We start from the raw sequence: 13,882 nt of genomic DNA on the forward strand, positions 1-13,882 counted from the left end.
AGGGAGAAGCAGGCTCCATGCAGGGAGCCCGACGTGGGACTCAGTCCCGGGTCTCCAGGATCACACTCGAGGCTGCAGGCGGCGCTAAACCGCTGTGCCACAGGGGCTGCCCAATTATAGCCAATCTTTATTGAGAAGATACTGTTGGTCAAGAATTGCACTAAAAGCTTTAATTTTACCTTTCCACTTATTTCTTCCAACAATATGAGGTAGGCATTATTATTCTTATTTTTTTAAAGATCTTATTTATTTACTCATGAGAAATAGAGAGAGAGAGAGAGAGGCAGAGACACAGGCAGAGGGAGACGCAGGCTCCATGTAGGGAGCCCGATGTGGGACTCGATCCCAGGACTCCAGGGTCAGGCCCTGGGCTGAAGGTGGAGCTAAACCGCTGGGCCACCCAGGGATCCCTAATTCTATCTTATAAGTGAGGACACTGAAGCTTGGAAAATTAGAAAAAGCTGCCTAAAAATTACACAGATGATGAGGTCTCCACGGTTCTTATACCTTATTACCTCGTACATATGCATGGAAGCCTTTAGTCTTTGGTTTAATTCCTTTTTTTTTTAAGATTTTATTTATTTATTCATAAACACAGAGAGGGGCAGAGACACAGACAGAGGGAGAAGCAGGCTCCATGCAGGGAGCCCGATGTGGTACTCAATCCTGGGTCTCCAGGATCACACCCCAGGCTGCAGGCGGCACCAAACTGCTGCACCACCGGGGCTTGCCCTTTGGTTTAATTCCTAATGAAATAAAATGAACTTTAATCTCCTAAAGTCGGATTCTTCCTTCTCTAAAAGAAGTACTGAGAAAAATGGCTTTCCAATTTAAGAGAGAGACTTTGACTTTCTCAGATTATACCCTCCTCCACAGAGAAATAAGGCCAGGCAGTTGTAAATGCTGGTAAAACATTTATTTTGAAAATTCATTTGGCCATCAGATGATAAACAGAAAACGAGCCAGTATCTTTTACTTTATCATTTTACTTTTTATCATTTTTTAAGCTCTGAAAAACCAAAGTTAAGACACAATGTCATACATGTAGAATTCTGAAATACGTAGTAATATAAAATAATGCTGAAAGTAAAACTAGGGGATATTATTATTCTAGTAGGTGTGATTCACCCAGGACTTGCTCAAATGTGTCAAGTTAGTACTACTGAGCATCTCCTATATGCAAGGCACTGCAGAGCCATGAATCCTAAGCTTCTAACATCAGACTTCCAGAAGGCCTCCCTTCACAGAGGGCAATCAGGATTTCGTGCGTAGCCCTGTGCCAATGGTCTGTATGTCTCCTGGCTTCTCTCCAGGGCCAAGAGCACTCCTTGCCTGGGGCTTGGCTCTTCCCTTCTGAGAAGTCATTTGCTCAGATGCAGAAGCCATGCCAGGACAGCAACTTGTTCTATGCTCACCACTGGGTTGGCAGCATATCAGAACTGAATCCTTCATCAGGGGCTTTAGGGCTTTGGAAGGAAGGACAATATTCTATTGTTCTTAAGGAATGATAACACCATGAGGGGGGTCTCCTCTAGGAGAAAACTGAATGTTCTGATTAGTTGTCAACTATTACTGCTGTCAGTGGGACTTATTGGCTCCTAGGGTCCCAGGATTGAGTCATTTTAGGGAAGGCAGAAATATAGTGAGCCTACTCGAGGTTGGAGAACAAGCTTCTCTACTGGACCTCAAGGCATCCAGAGAAGGTGAATTCACATGATTCATTATGGCTTCTTTTGGTTCATTAGTAAAACAATTTCTTTCCAACTAACAAAGCCGGGGCAGAAATGTAGAACTCATTTATAGCAATTCTCTATTCAGCAATTGAAAGATGCCCTCCCGAAAGTTACTTACTGGAAGATTTTCCTGAGAAAAGAATCATGACATAGCCAAGAACTTTATCCTCAATGCCTAGCACAGTATTTGGCTCATAGCTGGTCCTCAATATAGTTTTATTGGAAAAATCACAGAAGGGGCAACTCTTATGAGGAGGTACAGGCTGGCTTTGGGACACCCAGGGCCTCCCAACCTGGCAGGCTAGAGCTCAGCACAGAGCTTGCCGGCTGTCTTGTGGCAAGAGGTGCAGTCAGGATCCTTCAACAGCTCTCATCGGGTTCCTTCACCAAAGTTATGTCTGGTGAACTTCAGTCTCCAACTAATGCAGGAAGATCAGGAAGTCTCACTCCTCAGGGAAGCTTCTTAGAAGCTGCATCTTAGAGATGCAGACAAGCAGTACCTCCCCTTGATGCTGGCACTGCTTGGTGGTTTGTGACATGCTGCAAGGTAGTATCACGGGGGGAGTGGGGGGTGATGCAGGCTGTCCTGGTATCCAGTGTGATACTGAGGACCTCAGCCAAGACCTCTACAAAGTTAGTCTGCGCTGATCTTTAGCTTCTGTCCAGGTCCGCTACCAAGATCCACTACTCACCACTTCCTGCTCCTGGAATGTGCATCCTCAAGACCTCATCCACTTACATATCGGACTCTACACTTTACTGATCCCCTTTACATTTTCTAGTAGGTATTTCATGATTTCCTCTAGGAGAGCCTATTCTACATGGTAACTGGATTAAAATCAACTAAATTTAGACTTTTGTCTGCAAGGATCCTGCCTACTACAATCAACTGCATGGTGCCACTGGGGTAATCTCATGCAAAAATGAAGGGTCTTGTTTAGATTACTGATCTCTGTGTTCCCTGAGTCTTGGAAATGTGCTGTTAAACCTATGGTGTATTTCATCAACTGTGTTTACTTCAGCCTGTAGTATGGGGGGCTAGCTAGGAGCTGATAGTAAGCCAAAAGGTTCTTTTTTTTTTTCCTTCTTCTAATATCAAACATTCACACTGAACACTTACCTACCAAGTATACTACTAACTACTAAGAGATGGCACAGCCACTGCTGCTATGTGCTAGCTGTCAGTGATGTTTCCATGGGTCAGTACTTATATTTTAGACAGATCATCCTTTAGCCAGTCAGCTACCATGTCAGCCATTTCCTGGGGAAAATGGAGGATGAATGCATGAGGTATTTTCTTCTCACAGAGCCGAATATCTCCTTCTGGAAAATCCTTCTTTATGTCTTCATAGTATTCTTTTGGACACCAAGCATCTGTAGTACCATAGTAAAATGTAAGCTAAAAGACAAGACAAAAACATTTTATTAGAAAACATTTTCTTCTTCCAACACAAACATGACACCAGCAATCTGCAAGGCTTTGAAAACAGCACCCGTCCCTGGCCCTGTACGCTAGTCCCAGGGCTCCCTCCAGAGCATGGCTCTCTCAAGGCAGTGACCTTCATGGTGCGAATTCATAGGCATGAATTAAGAGGCACCTGATCTGAAGAAACCTATCCCCATATCGAGAGGGAGAGTCTTGTATGAGCGGTCACCCATGATTCACTAAAAGGATGTGCCAGCCAAGTTGTGTACACTGTGGTTGGGACGGGCAGGAGTGGAGAGACGGCTGGTGAGGACAAGGACGAGTTACTGGGACATAATCACTGGGTGATCAGTGACCTATTTATTACATACTTCACCGTTTTCATGCAGCCACATGGTAGGTGAATGCACCCAAAGATGAATCAGATAGGCTTCTCAATGTAGCAGATGAAAGTCACCAGAACCCTGAGAATGTCTATAACATTTCTATGAATAGGCTCTGTGCAGCAGGACAGTATGTTGATTCAGTGCCAGGTGATCTAATTATACTTCAGGTGATAGCAAGCAGCTGCATGGAGACAGAGCCTCCCTGAAGACATTACTGACACCCTTACCAGATACTGATCTAGACCTGCCCATGACACACACACACACACACACACACACACACACACACACACACACAGAGTGGTATCCCCTGCTTTCCCAAACTCTGTTATACTGCTTTGCTTTTACGGAAACACCTATGTTAGTACCTGTTTTTGCCGCCTGAAAGAAATCCAAAGAGGATTTTCGCTTTTATGAATAAAGGCTAAAAGGGAAAGTAGAATTCAGTGTGTGTGTGGCAGTGGGCAGGTATAGAGGCTGCATGCCCCTGGAGCAGTGAGGGTGGCTCCCCCGAGCACCTCCCCCTGGAACTACATTACGCATCAAGCCACCAGAGCTCTGAGCAGTGTCTGCAAGCATCTGTGCTTTACCTCGATTTACTGTGTGCACCCACTAGCAAGATGTGTCCTAAGGCATCAGAAAAGCCTAAGAGAAGTTCTTTTTTTTTTGGTCTGGGTACACTCAAAAACTTTTCACCAGATACATTAAAGGTAAATGCTTCCTTGCTTTATGCCATTTCAGCTTATAAAAGGTTTCACAGGAATGCTCTACTTCCTCCCAGCAATAGGGGAGGGGCGGGGGGGGGGGGAAACCTGACAAAAGGAGCTAACATAAGACTCCATGCAATGAAGTGACATGGCCATGTCTCCATGGTAGGACACTTATTCCTGCTACGATGTCAATGAGAGACTGGAGGGGCCAAAGTGTGATGGGAAGACAAGATGGAACACATGTGCTATTGCCCACTGGGTGATTCTGCTCTAACGGCCATTAAATCCATTAGCTGGACAAAAGAGATTGCACTTATAAAAACACTGGTATTTATTACAAGAACCTTATGATTTAACCTGTATTTATTTTTTATTTTTTTAATAAATTAATTTTTATTGGTGTTCAGTTTACCAACATACAGAATAACACCCAGTGCTCATCCCGTCAAGTGTCCCCTTCAGTGCCCGTCACCCATTCACCCCCACCCCCCCTCCTCCCCCTCCACCACCCCTAGTTCATTTCCCAGAGTTAGAAGTCTTTATGTTCTGTGTCCCTTTCTGATATTTCCCACACATTTCTTCTCCCTTACCTTATAACCTGTATTTAAAGGGATAGTTAAAGCAATACTTTAAAGAGGAAAATATGTGATGTAGTACTCCAGAGAGTCACTTATTAACAGCCAAACCTTGAGTTGCAGACTGACTCTGAATAACTTTGTAGAGATTTTTCTGGTTGTCACCTGGGGTTTTAGTTTTGAATACTGCAAAGGATCTCTGGCTCACAGGCTGCTCACTTATTCTTCTCATTCTCCTGTTTTTTTGTTTTGTTTTGTTTTTGTCTCACTACAACCATTTCTGGACACTCCAAAGCCCCTAAAACTGAAATTCATTTTGCCATGGCTCCTAGCAGAGTATGAAGTTCTTTCTGTTGCTGGAGAACAGAGAGCCTGGCAGTGGTCTGGTTTGTTCCTTCAGGTGTCAGTCTCTACACGTCTGGCACACTGCAGTGTTATGGCCAGTGGGTGACTACTCTGGCCAGCAACACCCTGCCACAGCTTCCCTTTGAGGCATTGCTGGGAGGACAAGCTACTTGCAGGCATTCATTACCTACCAATAGGGCTAATAACTTCAGGTTCTCTCTAAACCATGCCCTACCCTTACCCACAAGAATCTTTTAAGTTATACCCAGGAAATAATGTATGGTACAGTCATCATGTCCAGGGATTTCTGCACTTCCTCAGAGTATGAAACAGTGCTGGGAAATCTGGAAATGCTGACTTGGCCTTGTGTCCATCGGGGTGTTTCTCTGCTCCAAGTGCATTCTCTTGCCTGAAGATTCCTAAACACTGAGAAAGGCACCCTGGAAGCCCTCACACCAGCCCAAGCTGGTGCTGAAGTCTTGTCAAAAGCCCTACCACAAAAAAAGTAAGCTAGAGGGAGAGCAAGGCAGAAAACCATTCCTAGGAGTCTCTTTGATGAGGAGACTGTATGCACCTGCTGCTTCCTGCCTCACGTTTCAAAAACTATTTCTATGGAGAACCCAGCATTTACTTTTCAGTGAGGCAATCACTCCTTGAAATGTCTCCACTGAACACTCCCGCTTATTGACCCTCAGCACTGGGGAACCACCAACCCTTCCCTCATGCATAAAACTGTCAGACAGTTGAGCAGGAATAATACACATAGGTTAGAGGGTATCAAGAGACAAGTCGTGTCCAAGTAGTCGTAAGCATGTGCTACCCAAGGCATGTACTAGGAATCTTAACAACAAAGTGTTCAAGATGGCGTGATAGTGAGGATTCCAGATTTCCCATATGTTCATCTAACTTTCTCAATCCTCCATGACCAGTAACCATTTAGAGCAGGCTAGATTTTGTTCAATCTCTAAGTGATGGTGGGGTAAGGTCTTTATGTTTTGTGTCTTTTTTTTTAAAGATTTTATTTATTTATTCATGAGAGACACACACAGAGAGAGGGGCAGAGACACAGGCAGAGGGAGAAGCAGGATCCACACAGGGAGCCCGACGTGGGACTCGATCCTGGGTCTCCAGGATCACACCCTGGGCTGCAGGCGGCGCTAAACCGCTGTGCCACCGGGGCTGCCCCTTGTTTTGTTTTTTAAATTCTTCTTCAGACTATATTCACTGAAGGGCCCTCTATGAAAATATTGGCTTACAAGTAAAACACGTGGTTATTCTAATGCCTTTACGTACATGGGTCAAGATACTTCCTGTCCCTATAGATTATAAGTCACAGGCAATAGATCTGAACAGAAGACTCTGCATCTGTAACCCTAAACAGGAAACTGAAAAAGTATGGGGTGTGTACAGGTACTAGTGGGGGGTGGGGGAAGACAAGTGAAGTAGAAAGAAATAACTGGACACCAAAGCATGATAGTTAGGAGTGTATACTACTATGTTCGATATGTCAAAACAAATTACCATCACAACACATGACGAACTGATAAAAACTGAGAAGAATGTGCTAGGCTCTATACTCTCACAGAGTCCTCACAATACTCTGGGGAAGGTATTTTATCCCTATTTTATAGAAGAGGAAACTGAGGCTTAGTAAGTTGCTTAAGTTCAAACAATTAGTGAGTTGTAAAGCTGGGTTATATATCCCAGGGCAACATTCCTAATCAGTTCCTTTTACTACTGTTTACAATTAACAATGAACTGGCCCATGTTAGGAAAACACAAAAGCTACAGACTGGGTGGTGGGGGGAGAGGGTCTTAGACTGGCTATGAAAACTGAGTGTGACCATCAAGGGCAGGAGTGCACCCAACCACCTGCACTTACGGCCTTCCTCAAAGTCTATGTAGTTCTGGGGTGCTGCGTGTCACAGGAGGGATAACTGATGGGAAATTACTGGAATTGTGACCTGAGAATCTCAGGCTATCAGCGGAATGTTTAGAGCCAAAGGTCTGTGAGAAGATAAATTATTTCCTGTAGTTTCTTTCTTCTTGGCACTCGCTTTGATACGCCTGAGAGTTGATAAAAAGTACACATTATTGAATGGAAATTATTCTGTGTTTCCAGATTGCTGTCATGTTAAGTAATCCATTTCTCTATTAAGCACAAAATTTAATTTTCTCAGTTTGTGTACACTTTGACTTCTCGGGATTGCTTTTTGCTTTTCCTCATGTGTTTTCTGCAGTAAGGTGGCATTATGGTTACTGTAATCTCTGTGCTCACAGACGTATTTTCCTTTGACTTTTCAGTGTCCCCCTAAGGAGATATGTCCCTGCAAATTGTTGCAGTTTGCCACCACACAGGAACCACATTTGTCTTTTCTCATGTGGGTGGTTTTTTTCCCTCTCACTTTCTGCTGCTGAAACTCACAGATTCAAAGCAGTCCCACCAAAAATGACTCTAACCCGATTTCCCATCTGGCACTGGCTAAGTGGTTGAAATTCACAAGCGAGTAAAACACAGCTTGCCCTGGAGAAGCTGCCAGACTAGGGAAGAACAGGCTGGCCCTGAAACACAACAGGCAGAGAGATGCTGCTACAGGAGCCCAAAGTGGGGAAACCTGAATCCTGCCCTGCAGGAGTCAATTTGGAGTTGTTGGCTTTTATGCATCACTAACAGAGGATTTAGTTTAAGAAAAGCAATGCTAGAAACCATCTTATGACCTAAGTTTATATATTTGATTTAGCTAATAAATAACAAAAGTCACTTTCAATGGTAGATCCTAAAATATTAAACATGAAGGAAACCACAAAAATCTCTATCTGGTGGTGTACACACACACACACACACACAGACAGACACAAGCAGTGATACTATAGAGCCATAAAAAAGGAAGGAAAGTCTGCTGTTTGTGACAATATGGATGGACCCTGAAGGCATTATGCTAAGTGAAATAAGTCAGAGAAAGACAAATACAGCATAGTTTTACTTATATGTGTAATCTAAAAAAAAAAAAAGAAGTCCTAGAAAGAGAGAACAGATTAGATTGGTAGTTGCCAGATATGGGGAATGGGGCGGTGAAGGGACTGGGTAAAGGTGGTCAAAAGGTACAAAATTCCAGTTATAGGATGAATAAACCTATAACTCTCTAATGTACAGCACAGTAACTGTGGTTAACGGTATTGTGCTGTACACTTAAAATACGCTGAGACAGTAGACCTTAAAAGCTTTCGTCACAAGAAATTTAAATTTATAGCTGAACTTACTATGGTAATCATTTTGCACTATATACATATATCATATTCATTATGTTATAAACCTTAGGCTAATACGATGTTTTGTGTGAATTATATCTCAATAAAACTGGAAAAAAATCTGTTTGTATTTCTTCTCTCTATTCAACAATCCAATAGGACTATAGGCATTATAGGAGTCACAGGTCTAATAAAAGGAAGTTTTTCATAGTCTTAGAATGTTGTTTATTTTTAAAGTTACTAATTTTATTTATGTATTTGTTCATTTATTCATTTTGTTAACTTTATGGATAAGCTCAATTTTAGAAGCTCCTTAGAATATAATTCACCATGTAGCCAAGTTTGGTATAAACCAGTTGTCCTTGGAAGTTAAACAAATTGAACTTCTCTTCAAGTGGTCCTTGGGCAATCTGTTTCATGATATAATGTAAACCCAAGCAGAAGGGTAGATGGTATTTCAGGGCCATTATGCTCAGAGTGAAAGCACTTCTCATAAAGCCTTTGTATTCTATTATGGTAAAATCATCTGTGAAGCTGCTCAAGCTCATTATTCAGTTACAGGGGGAGAGCACAGTGCAGCAGGCACAGTGTTGAGAGCTTGAGCCCTGAGCCATACCTGCCTAGGCTGGAATCTTGGTTCTTCCATCTATTAGCAATGTTACCTTGGACCAGTTTCTTAGGCTCTCTGTTTCCTTCTCTGTAAAGTGGGGACAGAACAGATACCCTGTGGGGTGGTAAGGATTAGAAAACAAGCGTATCAAGTACTTGACATACAGTAAGCACTCTAAAGGGCAGGTGCTATTACACTGGTGATGACAATGAGGACAAAGGGATCTCTTATAGGGGCAAAAATTTGTCTAGATTCTTCCCTAAAGTGGGGGTTGTGCTCAGGTCAGAGGAAAAAGCAGCCACATGGCCTTAAATTGATTTTTGAAAATATATTTTCTTCTGATAAGCTGCTTTTTGATATAAGTCAGGCTCAGAAAATATATAAGTATTATACACTAAAAAAAAAAAAGGACTTCTTTATTTTGGGGGGGGGGAGTAGGAGGGGTAGAGGGAGAGAGAGAGAATCTCAAACAGACTCTGCAAAGTACAGAACCCAACATGGGGCTTGATCCTATGACCTTGAGATCATGACCTGAGCTGAAATCAAGAGTCAGTTGTTTTAACTGACTGAACCACCCAGGCATCTCTATACACTTTCTTTAAGCCTAAAGCAAAGCGTTTTATTATATACATTATATATTATCATATAGTGCACACACTCTACACACACATGCACACACACACATGCCATGTTCCCCTGAAAAGATCATGGGGAAGGACATTGGTTGGAAGATCCAGGGTCAGTCACTATCCAAAGAAACAGTGAAGCACAGCCCATCTTCAAGCCACCCTCACACGTGGCTCACTGAGGTGACTCTCACCCACTTTTACTTACGAATGAGATCTGGAGCCTACACTGCAGTGCCATCTGGGTACTCCTGGTCCAGCATCATCCAAAATGAAGGACAACACCAGCATTCAGAGACTGCCACTTCCCGCCTGGTAGGACTCACAGGCAGAGCCCCTGGGCCCTCACGGCAGCAGAGATAAGGCCCCCTGCCTTCCTGGGCTGCACAGGGACTCCTCTGTTAGTGTTCCATAAAGAGTGGTGGCTCCCTAGGTGCTGACTGAACAGGTTTCCCAGTAAGTTTACAAGCTGATTTCTTTAGAAAGAGTGCCCTAAGCCGTCACACTGCGTGGCAGGGAAAACTCCTGCATTGTGAGAGCAACTACAGGGCAGTGGTGTAGATGCTCAGGGAGGAGACGTATTTTCTCCTTCGTGCTTTGAGAAGTCAGAAAAATTATGTCAATCCTGCTTTCTCCACTCTTCCTTTCCTTCTCCAGAATAACTGTCACCTGTCAGGTTTGGGTTTGGTTTTTATTTTTGTTGTTTGTGATCAAAGAAGCCAAATATCAGACACAAAGCAGCCATTTGCCTACCAAGGGGTCAAATTAGTACCCGCACATCTAGGTACCAGCTAGATCTCCCTGTTCTGCCTTTATTTCCGTGTTTTCATCATCCCCCTACCCTGCGCAGCTTTCCCAGGCTTGGGGTCCTAACCCTCCTCCATTGCATTCTACCCTTGCAGAGAACCCAGGGCAGGCTGCAGCTCCCACCCCCTCCCCACTCCCCATCAGATGACACACTTCAGAGGAGGCCTATTCTGTAACATAAGCTTCTTCTTTTCAATTATTTAAAAATAATATTCCTCTTGGGAACAGAGGGATGGCAGTCACAAAGCTTTATAATTTCACTGCAGTCCTTCTGAACAAGCATTTTTAGGAACTTGAAGAATTGCTAAAGAAAGGGAGACAGTTTAGGATATTCATTTTCCAACTTACTTTGTTTCCTTTCTTCCTTTTATCCAGAATTGGCTCAATTACCCTCCTTAAGAACACGAGAATTAAAATCCCCGAAGATGAAGAAATGTGGCTGAGGATGGAGGTGACAACACAATCCTTTATGACCACTGAGCCCTCTTCCTTCTGCAGGCAACTCAGGGAGCTGTGGGCATTAAGGCACCAAAGGATGATGATGATGATGATGATGATGATGATGATGATGAAGAGGAGGAGGCAGTGGAAGGCCAGTAGGTTACTGTCTGGACCCCTCTCCAGTGGCTGCCCATCAGACTTGTAAAGTGAGGCTCAGTCCTTTCTGCGTGACTCGAGTATAAAGAGCCACAACACACTCCCAAATGGAGGGCACTGGACCAGCTACTGACTAGCTTTGTCTCTTTCTTGCCTGGGACTAGAGTGAGAGGCTGATCTGAGGCATCAATTTTCTTCTGGTGAGGTTGCAGAGTATGAAGCATTGGGAACAAATGCATCCTCTTGTGTTTCTGTTTCTCTGTGGTCATATGCCTCAGGAGATTGGCAGATGTGCTGGAGGGTCTTGTTTAACTCAGAGAAACAGTGGCCAAGTTCAGCTCATCTGGCTTCTTTGCATGAGGGAACTGTCCTAAGTTCCGGCAAAAATGAAGTACTCCTGTGCCTTCTTTTGCCACTGTTCCTTCCTGCACAACTTCTCCTTTAGGCATCTCAAGGGGAGCAGTGGCTGTGATCTAGGATGGGGTTGGGGCATTCTAGGGTCTCTAGGGTATCTATTTAGTATCTGCAAAATCTTTCACTGCAGAATGAAATATCTGGGAAGGAGTGTGTGGGGGAAGAAGTTAAGCAAATAGTCTTTTTAAAGCACTCAGAGGCATATCTAGGATATAACAAACTTTATAATAATAATAAACTCCTATTGAATGCTTATTAGTACATGCCAGATACTCTTGGAAGGCCTTTATATGAATTACAGCATTATATTTTTGGAACAAATGTGTGATACTAGATACTACTATTAAACCATCTTATTGATGAAAAAAGGAGGCTCAGTGCGGTCACGTAACTTAATCATGGTTCCATAAGTAAGCAAGCGGTGGAGCTGGGGTTTGAACCCCAGGCTGCGACTCAGAAGTCTGCTCCCCAGTACGCACCGGCTCCTTTCAATCTTGCTCCACCTGAGAACTCAGGGTATGCTAACACAAGTGCCTAAGATAAAGCTCTCAAGGTCAAAACGGTTGAGATGAAAACAAACCTACGCACTTCCAGGATGATTATGACATTCTGAACAGGTTTCAAATTAAACAGGCAGAACTAACACGATCAGTTTCGGACCGAGGCGTGGCGGAAGGCAGTCCTGGTCAGCCGGGCCAGGCAGCACTTCCTATGCTCCGCTGGGCAGGACGTGTGCATGTCCGAAGGATTTGCATGCCCGAACCTGCCAACGACTGCACAAGGTTTGCTCCCACAGGCAACATGCACCTCTGGGCTCGGGTGGGCTAAGCAGGATGGGGAAAGGGCCACAGCAGAGGGGTTCCTGTTCCTGAGGGCACTTTGCCCCCTTCCCAAAACACACTGTCACCTGGCCTGGCCCTCTGGGGGCAGGGGCAACATGACTCTGCTGGCGGCCCCTTCGCGGCTGCCCGCCTTTGTCACGAAGCTTGCACCTCACAGGTTCTCGCTGGGAAAACTTTAGACCCCTCACTGGCTGATAGCGATGCTCACCGTCGGTCTGGCAGTAGCACACACCAGCTGTTTCCATACGCCTAGGCCAGAGATGGTCACGGCAGTTTAGAGTTTCCCTCCTAAGTGAGTTTCAAATGAAAACTTCAAGTTTCTAAACCAAACACAAATTCACTTTTCTGTGAATGGGACATACATTTCCTTATAGTTTAGAACAATGACAGAACAAGCGAATGCTGACCTACTTGCCTCAGACACACCAGGTGCCTCATAAAGCAGAACATGCCCCAGGGGTTCCCAAAAGAATTGGGATGGGAGTGGCAAAAATGAACAGTTGATTCTCTTACTTGGGCTTGTTTTATTGTGGTCCTCATTCCCACCCCTCTGCCTCCATTCCTGTCTTGTTCATTACCTCCTTTGCTTCTTCCCAACCTTTTAAGCTGTGCTCCCAAGGATCCATCATTAGATGTCTTCTCTCCATATACTACTTCCTTGTGTTACTGTTATCCAGGCTCATGGCTTCAAATCTATCTCCATTATTTCCAAATCAAAGTTCAGCCCAGACTATCATTCTAAGCTTCACACCCATAGGTCCAGCTGCCTGCCGGACATGTGTCCACTTGAGTGTCCCATAGGTATCTCAAAGGACCCAGATGAACTAGTTTCTCAACTACCTCCCACAGCTTGCTAGTACTTCCCTCCCCACGTTCCCTATCTTGTTACCAATCTAAATACAGAGAAATAATCCGAGACTCTTCCTTCCTCATTCTCTCCTGTCCTGTTAGTACAAGTGTTTCTGACTCTACTTCCTAAATCTTCCCTATCCTACCTCCTCTCCACCCCCACCCCACTGCCTCAGTCCTTGTAAAAACCTCCTGAATGATCTCCCTACCTCAAATTTCATCCTTCTCCAATATTTTCCATACATCCTCCCACCCAACAATCCCTATCATTTGTTAATCCAGCCACATTCCTAGGGCTGACTGATATGAACTGGTAGCTCTCAACTGTCTGGCTGTTCATTGATGGCACATGTTCTGATGGGTAAGTGACTACGCCAAAAGGTTATCAAACATTTTGGCTATCACTCTGGTCATTACCCTTTTGCTTAAGCCATTCAATAGCTCCCCAACAGCTCAAACTAACCTCATCTTTTTAGGGTAGCATTTCATGGCTTCTTGTTCTCAGACCAGCCAGCACCCAAACCACGATACCATGCTGCCTAACCACTTCTAGTGTCTCTAAAGCAGGGCTTCCTCAATGGCCGGGGGGGAATCAATGGGTCCACATGGGTTCATGCAGATGTGGTGACAGTGGGGGAAGGGTAACATAAACTTGCTTGGGAAAAAGATGACATTTTTATCTTTGCTAACCTCTAACTACAATTTAGTATTTC

The 13,882-nt window shown here is 44.1% G+C and overlaps 1 protein-coding gene across 6 annotated transcripts in view; it reads right to left on the reverse strand.

Moving 5' to 3' along the window:
- Positions 1-894: 894 nt before the first annotated feature.
- Positions 895-13,882, reverse strand: part of LDAH (lipid droplet associated hydrolase) — a 106,592-nt gene continuing 93,604 nt past the window's right edge. For all 6 annotated transcript variants that reach the window (XM_055327273.1, XM_055327276.1, XM_055327277.1 and 3 more), the window contains one exon: positions 895-3,132. In XM_055327273.1, the coding sequence (XP_055183248.1) occupies positions 2,941-3,132 (192 nt within the window). In that variant the 3' untranslated portion in view covers positions 895-2,940. The remainder of the gene's footprint in view (positions 3,133-13,882) is intronic.

The sequence above is a fragment of the Nyctereutes procyonoides genome, unplaced genomic scaffold (genome assembly GCF_905146905.1).
Source record: "Nyctereutes procyonoides isolate TBG_1078 unplaced genomic scaffold, NYPRO_anot_genome, whole genome shotgun sequence".
NCBI lineage: Eukaryota > Metazoa > Chordata > Mammalia > Carnivora > Canidae > Nyctereutes > Nyctereutes procyonoides.